The 16518-nt window shown below is 43.0% G+C and overlaps 1 protein-coding gene across 2 annotated transcripts in view; it reads left to right on the forward strand.

The window, feature by feature from the left end:
- Positions 1-11466, forward strand: part of PTH1R (parathyroid hormone 1 receptor) — a 133841-nt gene extending 122375 nt beyond the window's left edge. For both annotated transcript variants that reach the window (XM_074869324.1, XM_074869291.1), the window contains one exon: positions 842-11466. In XM_074869324.1, the coding sequence (XP_074725425.1) occupies positions 842-1204 (363 nt within the window). In that variant the 3' untranslated portion in view covers positions 1205-11466. The remainder of the gene's footprint in view (positions 1-841) is intronic.
- The last annotated feature ends 5052 nt before the right edge of the window (positions 11467-16518 follow it).

Consider the following 16518-nt stretch of genomic DNA (forward strand, 5'->3'; position numbering starts at 1 on the left):
AAAAAAAATGTGGTTTTTCTTTCCCCAGCACAAATGCTGTTTAGTAGTGCTTAATTTCAGATCTGTAGCAGGAGGAAAGTGGATTGATAGAGTAGCTGCCTAACCAGCAAGCTCTTTTGATCGTCCAAGCTTTTTTGACCTTTTTTTCTGTTTCCAGAGAGATATGCTTTTATGTCTTTTCCAGAGAGATATGCTTTTATGTCTTTTCCAGAGTGATATGCTTTTATGCCTTTGTTTCCATTAATTCCCTCTATGGCTGCAAGTTAAGAAGCTAGATGGCCAGTGGATACACACGGGGAAAGAACAGAGCTACTTTCATGGTCCAGCATAAGTCTAGTTTGACCTAAATTTATGGATTTTAAGGGGAAATGCAACTACAAATATGGTGCTTCCACAGTGTAAAAGCAAAATGAAATCCCTACCATAAGGGCAATTGATTTCATCCTAACTTTAGCCATCTAAAAGTGGGATACTCACTCTAAAGTAGTCAGCTAACTCCTTTCTAGAGGAAATTTCTAGTGACTCAGGCACCTCCAAAGGTGGTTCATCCCACTTATATTTGACGCTCATGGTACATTGAGAGGTGTCTCTCCTGGATGTCCCTTAACTCTGGGACACAGTTAACTCACATTTTCAGTTAGATGTTTTCAGCCATTCAAGCTTCCCAATGACAAATATTTCATTTGGAAAGGGTGGATTTAATGTGAATTTACTGTTCCTTCCAATTTCACTCCTCGGAGAGTTTCTCACCCACTCTGCCTGTGGATATTACCTCCTTCTGATACTCTCTGCCCCTCTCTCCTCCCACTTATGCTTTTTTTTTTCCCCTTTTGTCTCTCAGGTCCAAGCAGAAATAAAGAAGTCATGGAGCAGGTGGACATTAGCACTTGACTTTAAAAGAAAAGCACGAAGTGGGAGCACAACCTACAGTTATGGACCAATGGTTTCCCATACCAGCATCACAAATGTAGCCACAAGAGGAGCACTTGCCCTCCATCTCAATACGAGACTTATACCAGGGACCCTCAATGGACACCGGAATTTGCCAGGTTATGTAAAAAATGGGTCCATTTCTGAAAACTCCATGCCTTCTTCTGGACCAGAGCAGTACAACAAAGATGAGGAGTACCTGAATGGCTCTGGGCTTTACGATGGAGACAGACCCACAGTACTCGTTGAAGAAGAAAGAGAGACAGTGATGTAAAAAGAGGAGGAGAAAAAAGAAACAAAAGGATGAAAAAGGTTCCTGGAGAGCATTTAGTGGGCAAAAGAGTATCAGGCCACGCACCAGATGCCAAGGGTTTCCATACAGTTTCTCTGTTCTGTGGAACAAGAGTTGTTATATGGGAAAAAGAAGTGAGCCTCCAATGTGGCCAGCTGTTGATCACATGCATATACTCAGTGATCTAAGTCTCCCTGGTGTTAACAGAGGCAGGGCTATCCAGACCCACAGGCCTTGCTACCTGCTGAACAGAGATACTAAGAGTTCGCAAGGGAGGGTTGCAAAGCATCATGTAGTTCTTGGACCTCTTGGAGGGTGTGGGCAGCCAAGGAGGACAGGAGTCTCACCCAGTAAAGCAAGAGTCTTGAGGGGAGGGTACAGTGCCATCTTCTTGCAAGGGTACTAGCCACCCTGGGCATCAGCGTCTTCAGTTTGGTTTGCTCTTTCCCTGTAAAGTCTGCCTGGTAACACACACAACACTGATCAAGACCCCTTGAGGGTCATTGCTGCCCTATCTTGCAGACAAGCACTCAACGCAGACAGCTCGAAACAACTGGTTGCATGTTCTCCACTTGGGCAAGCTCACTCCTCTGGGGTGGGCAGGGTTAACAGCTCATGGTTGCTGGATTCAGGCAGTAAACTCTATTCTCCTTTCCCTGACCTGAGTCCCAGTAGCAAGCCAGAAACCAGTGCAATTTTAGGATGGAAAATGTGGTTATCAGAATGTGCGACATTTTTGTTCTTCCAGATGCAGCAGTGGAGAGGGGCCCACCAAAGGGGTTGAGGCAGGGTGGAGAATTTTCAGATCTTGGGTATGTGTTCCTGTGTGTGTGTGGCTAAAATCCGTTCAGAAGGTAGCTAACTCAGCCCTCCCTTTTTGTGGGTGCTCATGGAAACAGGCTTCAGTCATTTTTTAAACCTCTAAATTGCTTCTCATTCTGCCCTCTGAATTTCCTGTTTCTCACTAGTCCAAACCCTCATGAGGAGAAAGACTCCATCAATGGTCTGCCTGTATCACCCAGAAGCACAAACTGCTGGATACAACCAGACAAACCTTCCTTCATGAGATCCAAAGGCAAAATTTTCTGGATAAATCCACTGGGATTGCTCATGGATGGTCACCTTCTGAACATCTTCTGAACTTTCCTATTCTTTGTGTTTTGGTCACACACACATATGTATACTAGGTCAAACTCCTAGCAGGTGTAAACAAGTCTGACTTCAACCAGTCACTGAGTTTGCTTAGAGATGCTCAGATGAGGAACTGCTCTTGAGGTTGCCTCTGAAGGGAAGAGCACAAGGAAACGCCTTCACAGGAAATGCCACAGGAGAGACCAGGAAGATTTTGTCACCATGCAGAGTTTCCCTTGTTGGTGCTTTTTGCAAGGTGTGCTAAAAGGTTATTTTCTTATACATACCATCTTCAGCAGCAATGAAGAGGTACGGTCCTTGTTGGCCAAGAGTGCATTGTGCTGGGGCTGTTTCACACCAGTCAGTTTCCAAACATGATACAGAATTGCCCAGAAGTGGAAAATTAGGAACAGTGACCAAACTTCCTATTGCAGCACATGCTTCCCTAAAGGAAGGACTCTGGATGAACCAGTCTGGACCCTCTCTTCAGCCCCTGTCATAATGTCACTATTCCCTTGCTGCAGTCTGAGAGTCAGCTCCTCATGGTGCTTTTTTTTTCTTATTTATTTTTTTCCTTCTTGGCAAGTTTCTAGTACCTGAAGCACTTTGACATCACCTGGCTGTTACTCAAATGGAGTAGGAAAGAGGTATTGGGCAAGTTTGCAGAAGTCCTTTAGGGTGCAGGTGGAGCTGATGGGATAATCTACTCTCTATCCTGCTCCTTTAGATAAAGCTGCTGGGTCACATCAACAAGCACTTCTGAGATTCATCCATTCAATGAAATCAGATGATCTTCTGAGGGCAAATTAAGGACTAAGTTTCCCAAAACTCTGAAGAAGGTCAGGAAGAACAGTTGGGATCTTGACTCTGTGTCCCACATCCTCTTTGAACAACCTCTCAGGTTAGGGCCCAGTAAAGACAAGGGAAAAACCTCCTCCCTTCAACATCTCTGAGTTTTGGATTCAGACCTGGTAGGGGATGTGGTGGGTGAGAGGCAGTCCTCTGTCAGGCACTGAAGCACCTCTCCACCAGCTGCAGACACATATGAGGTCTTTAAAAGCCAGTATTAATTTGTGATGTTCTTTTCTTGTTTTGCATCATTAAAATAAGTCAAAACTCATCATAACCATTTATCACCAAATGGCAGCTACTGAAATGTAAGGTTTCTAACAAATAATCTTTTTTCATGCTCTCATTATTGTTGTTGTTGTTATTCATGTAACAGTACTAAAAATAGTATTACAGAGAAGTTAAGTAATCTTGCAAGAGGAGTCAACTCTAGAGAAAGTTTGGCATGGAGAACTAACCAGCTCTGCAGAAATCTGGGTCAGCCCAGCTACACTCACTGCTTGCCTTTTCCTCACAGATGCTGGTATGGCTTCTGGAGGCAATCAAAGGGGGCAGAAGTTATTAACAGTCAGCTGTCAAAGTGTGTACAGCTGCATTATTTAGCATCCCATGTGGCTGAACCACCAATGAGAGAGAAGACGACTAAATATTCTGGCTCTGGCTTTCCAACCTTCCAGAAGTACGTTGTGTTTAAATCCTGCCAAGTAGATGCAACGACCCTCCTGATTTTCTCGCTCAAAGAAATTTCTTAGTATCATTTCACTGCTGGAACAAAGCAAAAAAAACAACCAAACAAACAAACAAACAAAAAAAAAAACAAACAAAAAACAAACCAAAAAAACCCCAACCCACCAGTGACTCACTATTTGGTTGTGTTCGTTACTGAGATCTCAAGATTAATAACACGTTTGACAAAGACTTAGCAAAGCTCAAGGAATTAGCAAAACCCATAAAATTATTTATAAACAAATAGAACACCCCTCATAAAATGCAGCCCTCACTGAAATGCATTCATCACTGGATTATTTGGAATAAATGTCTAAAAACTGTTCTTAAATGTAGATAAAAAAGACATGCAACAGCAATGTACAGGGGAAGAAATCTTTTCTTAATCCTTTCAATTGCAAATCATGCATAATAGATTTTTATTTTTCTGGGCGTTCATGTGCATGAACAATATCCATGCCTAAAAACTGGGAAAATGTTGATACCAAAACAGGGGAATAACTCCACCATTAAGGCATGGCAGACAGTATGTTTGTCAAAGCCGGTTCCTATCTTTCCTGGGCTGATCAAAAACTCTTGATTGAGTGTATAGGTCACAATCTATTAGCTAAAGGTCCAAGGACAGCCTTCACTGATTTTAGTGAGGAAGGAATCAGACCTGTGATGTCTAAAAACAGAGAAGAAACCACAATTTGCTGTTGCAATTTGTCCTGGAAGGACAAGCAGAGTGGTCCTGCTAGCTCTTAGCCAAAACCTCTAGATTCAAAGTGGGGTCCCCTTTGCTTCCTTCATCACCAGGAGATATGGGCATCCCTCAAGGACAGTTTACCCCTGCCCAAAGGTCTGAGTCCACCTGGGGCAGCAGTTCCTCTCCTGTCTGATTTACTAGTGCAAACATAGCCCTGAAGACTGCAGAAAACAGAAACATGGTGAGGTGGGGAGGCATTTGTCTGTGATTCATCTAGTGACCCCTGCAAATCCGTCAGGCAGGACAGGGTTTGTGCCCGTACTGGTTCAGGTCCAACATGGGATGGTGGAGCAGAGAGAGAAGATTGTTTTGCAGTCGGTGTGCAGCAAACATATATGCAAAGAGACTTTCTCAAGTTCAGTTCAAGGAGGAGGCGAAGGTCCAAAGGAGCTGGTTGCCTGTATTTTTCTAGTTTTCCCTCCTCCATGGTGTTAGCTTTGTGAGCCTTTTTTTCCCATCCTGTAAAGCAACTGGCAACACTCAGGAGTCCTATAGACCCTCTCACTTCTCTAAGCCTGCTGGGCTGGCACAGGCCAAGCTGTGCACTGCGATATCCCGGCTGACTGGCTCACATGGGGATGAATCTCCTTGCCCATATTTTGGATGGGTGTTCTCTTCTCCAGTGCCACAGAGATGTTGGTCTTGAGCAGGGAATCTCACATCCTGGCAGATCCATCTCATCGTACCAGCCCAGCACCTCTTCTATTCCCATCCACAGCGGTGCAGTCTACTTTTCCTCATGAGTCCTTCCTACTTGATCTGGATGGACACAGAGCTGTTAAATGTTTCTCAGCTTTGTGTTTCTGAAGGATGACTTTTGGCAGCAGCCTTGTCATTTCTGTTTTGCCTGAATATGTGCAGACAAATGTTTTTACACCTTCTATATACCGCTTGGTCTTGGTTCAGATGAGATCATGTCTTGTCCTATTCTTCACCACTCCTCAACTCTGCTTCTTCTTGTCTGATACATATTAGAGCCAAATCAGATCACAAAGCCCTCCCAAAATAGAACTTTAGCCAGGGATTGGCTTTGTTTATCTGTTTATGGGAAATTGGCTAAAGGTCGTAGAGCATCCACACTGCTGATAAGAATTTTCCTTTTTTTAAACCATGAAAATACATTAAGAGGGAAATTCCTATTTCTTGTTTTGACAAACTCAGTGGCTAACTTAAAAGATTTTAAATTTCAGGTTCTGATGCTTCAGAAAGTTAAGAAACCTCATTTATATGTTGGATTCAATTGCTTTTTCACTGGCTGATTTTTCTGCACGCCTTTCGCCTAGAAATCTTCAAGCAAAATTACTTACAATGAGGAGAGTGATCAATATATCCCTTAACTCATCTGAATTTCTCAATATGATCAATGACTCTTTCACCTAAGATAAGACTGGATGAAATGAGAGAAAGCACTTTAAATGTTGACCTTTAAGGGAGAGGTTGTATGAACCTGTGAAGTCTTAATGTGCAACATTGCTTCTTACTGGTGTACATGCTTTTCTCTACCCGTTGGTGCCCATGAGTTTGATGAAAACCAATCCGTGCCTTGTCATGGAAAGTTATGCAGCAGTAATGTGGTTCACATCCTCTCTTTCTGGCCTCATCTGAATTTTATGACATCTTCACTGTAACAGGAATCAAAAGGAAAAAAAATATCTGAGGCAGTATTTTCCAAACTTGGGAGATAATCACTCCTTAACTGTATATCCTGTGTCCCAAATTGACATTGCACTGATGTCTGCAAGTTGTAAACCGCTCAGCAGGTGAGGAAGCTTTGTTTTAAGGCCATGGGCAGATTAACATAGGTTCTCACAATGCCACTTCCTTGCTGACAGCACCTGCTAGGGGAAAGATCATGTTGCACCCTCAGGCAGGTCTAGGAAAATCAGCTTTTTCCAACAAGCTTCATGCTGGAACAGGTTTGCTGTTTGATTTTTTTGTTATTTTTTTTTACTGCTATTGCTGATGGGTTGCCATGTTCTGCAGAGTAAGCAGAGGACATATATGATATCCCTGGCCAGCTACACAAATTTTCAAGCATCCAGTGTGATTCTGCAGACAGGGTAGATTTTATATCCCAGTCCTCTAGGGTGTCTTGAAATGAGAAAAACATTAAATTGTAAAGGAAATGAGTTTGTGAAAGACCCTATAAATAAATTTCCATCATGATCGCCCATGGCTCTGTTGATTTGCCTGGAAAACATAATATTTCATAAATTGCTTTAAGTAAAATAAAGAGCATGTCCATCTCCATGGACGTTTATTGGAAGGCAATTCTGCTGGTTTTGCCCATGGAAGTGAAATGTTGAACCTGCTGGACAGCAAATACTGTTTGCCCAAAGGAACGTTTTGTTTTGAGGCAGCAAATCCTGCCATCTGTATAAGAATTATTGGACTTACCCTGTTCCACCCAAACTGTTTTTGTGGCCTCTCATAAAATCAAAACTCAAACTTAGCTCTTAGCTAAAGGTGGGGGAGCAAAAAGAAAGCAGAGATGAGCATAATTAACTGAACAATACTAAAACATAATTCTACTACTTTGATTTTAAAAAAAAAAATAGCCTGGGAAGTGCAGATTGAATTTGCTTTTATTCAGGAAAAAAACAAAAGGGATAAGAAACATGCAGGTTGTAATTTCTTTTTTTTTTTTTTTTTTTTTTATTTCCTTGTAATGCTCAGTTGGCCAGAAAGTTCGACCCAGAAATCTGGTCTCCATGGTGTTTTCATGTCCTCCTTGGCCTCTCTGTAGTAAATCTTCCACAGGCCATTGTGAATGAGGTGGGATGGAGAGAGATGCATGGACCTTTGCTTATGACGAGCTGCTGGTCATTTAAAGCTCAGAGACATCAAGCAATCTTGTGCTGAAACAGAAATATTGCTAATGTGCTTCATTTAGTGGTTAACTCCAAATTAATTTGCTGTCTATATATCAAGCTTTGTAAAAGCCAAAGTGTCTTCTAATCAGGGTGCTTCTTTAGTCAGTACTAATAGACATGTTCACTGGCTGCTCTTTGGTCCGTAGGAGGTTTTGGAGACTTTAGAGCAGGTATCTTCTACTGTTGAGGCTGGGACTGAGATGTGATCTTTTGGCAGTGCTAGCAGACTCATATGTACCTACTTCACCTGTAGCATTAGGCTGATGATGGACCATCAACCATTTTAGATCTTTGAGGCTGCTTGTCCTTAGCAGGTAGAGAAGTCCACAAAAAAAGACACCAGCAGGGTGGACACCCCTACCCTCTACATCAATCCCAAATTCAAGTTGGCTGGAGTCCTTCTCTAGTCTTAACTTCTTTTTTCCAAACTGGCCCTACAAAACAATACCCAAAAATTTATTAAAAGATCTTGGTTAAGCATTTCATTTTCCATTTGAACTGGATACAAATTCAGGGAGTTTTTATGGCTAGAAGCCAATCTCCAGTCTCAGTTTCAAAACCAATCCAGAGCATCAGGATGGGAACATGATTGGCTCAGGTCAGCTGCACAGTGCCCTAGTCTCATTGTACCCATCACACCAGGCTCAGAGCACAGGTACCCTGGCAGAGGTGGAAGGTCACTCTGTCAAAATAGTCTTTTGTTCTTGGTGAATTCATAAGAAAAGGGCACAGAGAGCAAGAAAAAGAGCCGCTGTCTTTACGCCACACTTAAGAAGACTTATAAAAAATAAAGCAGTAATTATAAGTTATCTTGTGTTTATTTCATCAGGTTCTGTTGAGTACTCTGATGGGGTCTGTGCAGTGTCTGGCTTTCTGGCTTCTCCCAAGCGGACAGAGCAATCTGTGGTGGGCAGAATAGCTATAATGAGCAGACAGAGTCATTCAAAGACAGTCTCTAGGGCAGGACACTTAGAAACAGACCTGATGTTGATTTTATATCCATTGGCATAAGGCAGAAGCTACTCCACTGAAGTTAATCAAGTTAACTCAGTCTAATGCCAAGGCAAAACAGATCTGAATCTAGAGCACAGTTCAGGACTCATGTACAATGTGCATAATGGATTTAAAACAAACCTTCCAACTCTAGCTACAGAAATACTCTGCTGAGAATTAGAGACCAGGCTTGTTGTTTGGGATTAAATAAAAGGACACCCAAGGCATCAGCTGTCACAGAAAACAATCCCGTTTCATCTGTTCCTGTTCAGATCATCCTGTTCTCCCCACTGCCGTACACTGTGGTCACCTAGCCACACTCAGCTGTTTCAATTGGTAGGGATTTTTCTTAGCCCCTTCTGTCTTTTCTATCCTACTTGCGTGTGAACTCAGATCCTCCAAGTTTTCATGCTGTCTTCCAGGTTTAAGCTAGCCCCACAGTATACAAAGTTCAAGATAATATCAACATTTTGCCAGGACTTGGGAGGCAAGTGGGGAAAATAGTGTCACAGGGGAGCATTAAAAGAAATATTAAAGAAGACTCCTCTAAAACCTTTCCCACAGACCAGGGAAAGGTTTGCAAACCTTGGCACAGCTTTTCATCCTCCAACTGAACTCACTCATGTTTTGCTCATAGAAGATCTCGAGCCATTCAGCATGACCTGTAAAGCTCACACAATGTCTTTCCACTGTCTTCAGAGGGCTTGGGGTTAGAGCTGGTACACTGCTATTAAATATTCTTGTTTAATTGAAGTTTAATATTCTGATCTGCTAGTGTGGTTTCTACATCCTTCTCTAGGTTGGTACATCAGTGCTTCTTCAGGGCACACTTGCAGAACTGTCTCTTGAACCGCATTTGCATCTGTGGCATGTAGTAATTACTCACCGATCTGGGGCCATCTCCTCTCTGACCACGTTGCTGCTTTGTAAGGGAGCCAAAGGCAGTGTACACAAGAACAGAGTGCAACAAGATTTGTCCTAATTCAGAACGGATTTGCAAGACTCCAGTGAGGCAGGGCGGGGATGGAAATCAGCTCAGAGTCTGGTAGGGGCCAGGAACAAAAGAGAATTTATGGAAGAGCTGACCCAGATGATCATAAGTAATTAGGAAGTCTTACAAATCTGGCTTCTACTCAGACAGACCTCCCTATCCAGCACAGATCTGACAGAGGTAGACTCTATTGCACAATTACATTCTCTCCTAAACAGGGAATGTCTTGAGAAAGCAAATGGCAGGGTGTGCAAGAAAGGCAGTACTATTTTCTCTTCTTCATCATCCTCACTGGCACTTTTCACTTCTTTTTTCACCTGAAAAAGGTGTACAAACAACCTCAACATGAGAACCTGGAATTCAGATCCATTTTTCTGGGTCCCACAGAGTAACTTCTCCCTGTGAACATAGCAATTGTTTTCCTGGCACATTAACTAAGGACTTTGATGGTATTTTGTTATCTTCCTCAGACTGAGGGTTAATGATTCTGGGTTAGCAGTGTGGTGTGCAACAACACAGATGTGCTGGCATCAATTTGAGATGAAATCCTGACCCCATGAAAATCGACACCAAAATGTTTGTTGATTTCCATGGAGTGGGTTTGTGGGTTTCACCCATAAATTCTGAAGACGAAAAGGGTAATGATTCAAATAGATTATCTCCCCTGTTCCCAAAACCTTACTTGCCACCCATATTTCAGGGTGCCTTTTGCTTTAGATCAATAGCACTACAAGACCAGAAAGTAGACATCAAGAGGTAGAAGATGGTCTGAGTGGCAGTCTTCTCTTCTGAAATGCTTCGGAGTGACAATATTAAGTTTTTGTATCGGTATCAGCTTCTACATGTGGGGATTTAGGATGTGGTAGATATTTGTCTAAAAAAAGGCATAGGATTAAAATGTTTGAGATAAATAGATGGGATTAATGTGCACTGGGTTTCCAAAATGCCTGGGCCTACATCCTCTGAAATAGAGATACAATATCTGCTTGAAAGACTGCTTAAAACAAGCTTAAATGAAGGGTGTTCTCCAAACAGACAGATCTCAGGTACCTAAAATGACAGACAAAATAATGACTTCACCAGAGAAGCAGCATCTAAACCAGAGCATTATGACAGGCATGAGCCATTCTAAATATAGATCTGGGTGTTTCTTGCCAGGCCACGTTTTTACCTTTTTATTTTCCTCTGTCTAATTGAATCATTCTTCTTTGAGAGATGCAGGGAAGGATGAACAAGAAGCCATTTGTTGATAGAGGTTAAATGTTTTAAAGGACAGGTTGTATGGGGTAGAGCTGACGGGAGAGGAAAGTCAGTTGGTGGCAGAAGAGGAAGGGCAGACATAGCCAAGCACCATCACCCAAACCCATCCCCTTGGCCCATCCCGGTGTTCAGAAACACCACATCGATCTCTTGCCATGTGTATGAGCTGGGGCATGCCCAAAGAGACAGACCTGCTGCTAAAACTCATCGCTTCATCTCAGCAACTTCAGAGTGACCCAGCCATGGTGACCACCAGAAGTGATGGTGTCTGGGCATTAGAAAAAGGACTCAGCCATTCCCAGCAGTCTGCTAGACTCTGCCTAGGGAGTCTGTTTTTGAGATATTGCCTCCTTTTTTCTAGTCTGAGCAGGAGGGAAAAGAGCTGAGATATGTTCTTCCCCCTCCAATATGAGCGCTTTCACTGAAGTGGTTTTTAAGACCTTGTTTCACTTCAGAAGAGGAAAAAAAATGAAAAACTAAAGGACAAAGCTGTGATTTCTTTCTATGTGTTATGGGGACATTGCCTTGTGTGTGTCATCAGGCAGGCATTTGGTTTACATTCCTCCACTTCTGCTTTCTGTATGGACCAAAGTAACAATCGGAAAATGACAAACCACAGGGGTATGTAAAAGGGAATTAAAATAAAAAGAAACCTTTATTGATTCTCACGAAATATTTCTTCTGTGTCTTTTCCTGCCTGTAGGACTCAGAGCCTCAAAAACCCTTCAGGAGCACCCTTAGATGGACATGTGTTAGGTATTCCTCTGGGTTCACAAGGAAGGAGTTCCATGAGCTCCTCCAGTTTGTTAAGGATACAGAAAGATGGGAGTGAGCTATGTCTTTGTGGGAAGACCTCACAAGGGATGGCTTAAGCTTAAGCTTGTGGTTTTCAGGAGCACCAGGAACAAACCTGGTCAGCTCCCATCCATGCTTCTTGCTGGGCAGCAGCTTCTGGAGATATGCTAATTCAGCTGGTGGCAACCTTCTCCTTATGTGTGGTTTAGCTCTAACAGCTTTGAAAGAAGAAAGCTGATTTACTGAAACTAAAATTTAAGGACAGACTTTAGTCATGGCATTTCTTTTGTTGCAAGAGTGTGCTTTGCACAGGTGGAAGAACTGGGCAAAAGTGCTCCTTGCCCCAACATTTAGCACGTCACATACACACACGGCTTGTGTACCACCACTCCAACAGCAGTCACATTCCAGAAATATTTTCAGGAAAGGTAGCCAATGACTACAGGTGGAAACAGGGAGTAAAAATTTTCTGCTCTTTTAAATGGATGAACTTTGAATGATTTGCCTTGTTTCAGAAAGCATTCAAGTCCCAGCAGCAAGGGAACATTGATGACCAAAGGTAGTTGCACAAACACTTGTTCCAGATGGAGCTCTGTGGGTTTGAATGACCCACCATGTGGATATCAGTTACTTGGGTAATGCAGTTCAGTAAGTCTGAGCTTTCTCCTCATCTCACATTAAGACTGAGTGTTTCCCACATCATTTGCATTAACTTCCACTGGAGTAAAAGGGTGCATGGCATTTCTCTGGCCCTGGCCCTAAACATCAGCTGGAAAATGCAGTAGAAAATTGCAGAACAAAAACAAAGCAGTAGCAAAAGGCAAATTGGACAAATCACCCTTTTCTCTCTCCCTAGTCCCAAAGCACGATGCCTTCTAGCTCTATCGTGCTAATATGGTTGCAGTGGCTATTTTGAAGGATGCTCTCATGTCATCTGATACACTTATGGTATCAATGTCATGAAGGGCTCCTCATTCCACTCACAGCTATGTGATGCCTTCACCCAGCACGGCACAAACAATGCAGGGTGGTTCCCTGGAGCACTGCCCTTGCAGAGAGAGAAGTCTGTAACCAGGCATGAGCGAATGCTGCTCCTCGTGAGTATGAAATATAATCGCAGTAAAACCTAACCGATGGAGACCTTTGCAGAATGTCATCCCCACTGGCTAGACTGCTCAGTACTTTCAAGCACTCTTTGGAACTCATTCCTCCTGTAACCTTTCCCTTCTCATTTAGCCATTCCAAAACTAAATGGTTTCAGAGTCCACTACTAAGCCCCTGATTTTTGTTATGCGTGAGGCCCAAATCAGTGACAACTCTTACTTCACTCAGTCCTACATGAGATTGGGTCCCTTCTATGCTCTACAAACAAACGATGGATTAAACCAGCTGATACCAGCTGCGCACACCCTGCATTGCTGGTTCCACAGCACACACGCTCTTTCTTCCTAGGCATCACTCACCAGAGAAAATGTGACTTCAGGCACCATCACGTTCTGGGGTAGCCTGGGTAGCAGGTTCACTATGCTGGACTGTTTATGGGCACAGGTGAAGCAAGAACAGTATGGGATGTTGACAGCTCCTATGTTGATCATACATAGGATGTCTAGTTAGGCAGAATCATTTTGCCTGTGAAGCAGAAAGGAAGATGACCAGCACAGCAATGATGTTTTCCCACAGTGGATTTGTGGTGCAAAGAGTTGGCAGAACGAAGGTGGACTGGGTGCATTCTGCCTGGAGTTGGGCTGAACCACAAATTTAACCCTCTCCCAGTGAGAATACCCCTAGATACTTAGCCATTCTACTCCCACCCATGTTGCCAGAAGTCTCACTGTTAAGATAGTTTATCTCCAACTCCTTTCTGCACCTTGAGTCAATGGTTCAACCCAACCAGGGGCAGATGAGAGCTAAATGCCTTTAGATGCAACCTAGGTGAACCTGGAAAGAGAGGTATTGATACTGAATCAAAGACAGATAAACAGGCCAGATCTAGATTGACATAAAAACATGCATGTTTTTCCCCCATGAGAAACAGAAGTCTGTTTGCTGCTGGCTGAGCAATTGGCAGTTCCAAATCTCTTCAGTTCTCTCTCGAAGAACAAAAACTTTACAAAGAATTTTCCATTTCTCTGTACTCCACTGAATGCCACAAAGATTAACAAGTAATATTAGCTCCACTGAAGTACCTTCATCTGTCCATGGAAAATAGAGGACATCTAAGCAGCCAAACTTTGAGCAAGAAAAAGAAATTAAATCCAAACTATGTCTGTTTGGAAGCAATACCCTTTTGGAGAAGAGAAGGACTGATATCTGCCAAACTGCTAACAGCTGGTTTTTATATGCAGCACTGTATAAATTTTCTGTAGGAGGAACACTGGATGCAACAATGGTGAATGATTTATCTGAAGCAGCAGGTGTACTGCAAACCATGTTTCAAGCTGGTTTGTGTGTGTGTGCGGTGAGGGAGGAGGGTTTCATCTAGTGGTAAATTGCGGCCACCTATGCAGTAGGATATGAGCCAACTAGGCTACTCCGTGAGTCTATCTGGAGCGTATCTATCAGTTCCAGCATCAAAATAGCTCATGTAATACTTGTTGAATGTGCTTTATGGCCTATTTGGGAGATAGTAAAGTAGTGAAATCACCATTATAAAGCCGAAACCTGTAACTCTGATTTTTAAAGGCTGCTCATTCCTACTTGATGTACAGTTCCTACTAGTTTTAGAAGGAATTAACGAAAGGTCATGTCCAACCTTAAATTTCAAGCTTGCTTTTGCAAGGTTTCTATCCAAGTCTCCCCCAGTATTGCTGCAGCCCTTCCTCTCTTCTGAAGGAATAAGCAATCCTGGAGGACATCTTAGCTTAGCAGAAGTTGAACAGACCAGCCCTCATAAACCTTTTTGGAGGAACCATTACATCATTCTGGATACAAATCAGTCTCTTAAGCAATTAAATCTCCAATGGGCTCAACTGCCCCTTTTGGGGGTTATGAGCTGAAAAGCTTATCTGGCACATGAGATCCCTCACTGTGGGAGAGCCCAGGAGTTAGGCTGCAGCTGGGAAATCATTCCTACCCAACTGCAGGAATTAATTTTTACCCATGACAGCTCCAGACAGGGCAAGGTCAAGCCAATCCTCTGTCCACTCTCCCATACCATGACCTTGTAGTCTAGATCTGAGTGGTCAGCAGTGAGTATCAACAATGTCCATCAGGCACTGTGGTCACAGAACAGGAAAGAAACCCTGATCCTGAAAACACATGAGGTACTGATCTTCCAAACAGAAAGGAGGGAGCCATGTATGAATGGGAGAGAGATCACTGACCAGATGCAAACCTAACTCTTCCTCATGGTTTGGTTCCCACCTAACAGTAGATAACTGCAGATACACTGAGAGTTCAGTTAGAAGACAATGTCTGCAGAGAAAGTGCTGAAGGAACCTGAAATGGGACTAAGAAATATTTAGCTCACATGTGAATTAAAATCTCTGAACATGAGAGTCCTGGAAGCATTATAGTACCGAGGTGAGATGAAGGGAGCAGGAGAAAGTATGTAGAGGAACTAAGTGAATAAATGACATGGGTGAGTCTGCTGGAACAAGAAATGTTTTTAGTGAACATGAGCTTCTCTGAAATGTCAAGCATCATTTATTCACTTATGTCTAAGCCTGAGGAACATCTTGTTTAAATCACACACAACGGCATGGCCAGACCCTGCACGCAAGTAAATCAGCATAATGTCACTGAGCTCCAAGGGATGATGTTGATTTACAGAGGCATATCACAACCTCAGTTGTAGGGAGATACTTAGGCTACCAGCCAGGATATGGTGTAGGAAAACAGGGAGACAATTTAAAGTGGACAAGGTCTGTGGCATGAAGCAAGATCCTTGCTGATGAATGTAATTATGGTAAAAGAGGGTACAGTGAAGTCTTGCTGAAACACTTCCCTCCAGCTTTTTCTATGGTCAGCACATGATCAGCTCCTGAATGCACTCTGGGGATCTTTCTCCCATTTTGTAATGTAAAAGAGGTGTCTCCCTGACCCAAGCTCTTCTGCTGCCCACAAAGGAAGGTTACAATAGGGCAGATATACCTGGAGGCTAAGCAACCCGAAGGCGCTCCCAGCAGGTACACCTGGTAGCTGGAGCTCAAGGGTATCAGTGACTTTCATAGCCCTTGGAAGGGTTTTCCTTTATGTTTGTCCCTCCTCATTTTTCTAGACCTTCTTCCTAGAGGTGCAGATGGACTAGGCACTGTCTAAAATTCCACCACCTTATGTTTTCAGCCTACACTTTCATAATGATGCTTGAGCTCCTGCAGCTTTAATGCTAGGAGAGGCAGGTACAAGTCTCCCACACACTCCTCCACACCGAAGATCTTCATCACATGTTCCACTTTGTTCCCTTCCCAAACAAAATTCCAGACCTTACCCTCCATCTCCTGAATGAACCAGGCAAAGGTGGTTGTACAGCTGCCTGCTCTACATGGGGAGTGTTTGGAGAGATAAGCAGCACATTACTTTTCATACTAATAAAACAGCAGATGGCATTTCATTATTAAATTGCTTTTTCCTCCTTCTTCCAACATTACATAGTGCCATATCCGGATACTGATGATGTCTTTACTTCCTTGATCTGTATCTCCATTCTAAAACCTTGCTTTCCCAAATAGAGGGTGCCATTGGTTTTGCTTACCTACAGAAACAGTAGTGACTGCCATAAATCGTGGCCTGGAAGTGCAAAAAGGAAATCTGGGAAAGGGGACACTGGACCACAGAATATAGAGAATCTTCAGGATTGCTGTAGGTGACCCTGCTGTGTAAATTCACTCACAAGCTCATCAAATGCTGCTTAAAAATTAACCAGCTTGCCTGCGCTCTTGATAACTGCTTTGGATCAACAATCCAGAGTCAAGTCTATAAAACATGATCT

Source organism: Strix uralensis, chromosome 1, assembly GCF_047716275.1.
Source record: "Strix uralensis isolate ZFMK-TIS-50842 chromosome 1, bStrUra1, whole genome shotgun sequence".
NCBI lineage: Eukaryota > Metazoa > Chordata > Aves > Strigiformes > Strigidae > Strix > Strix uralensis.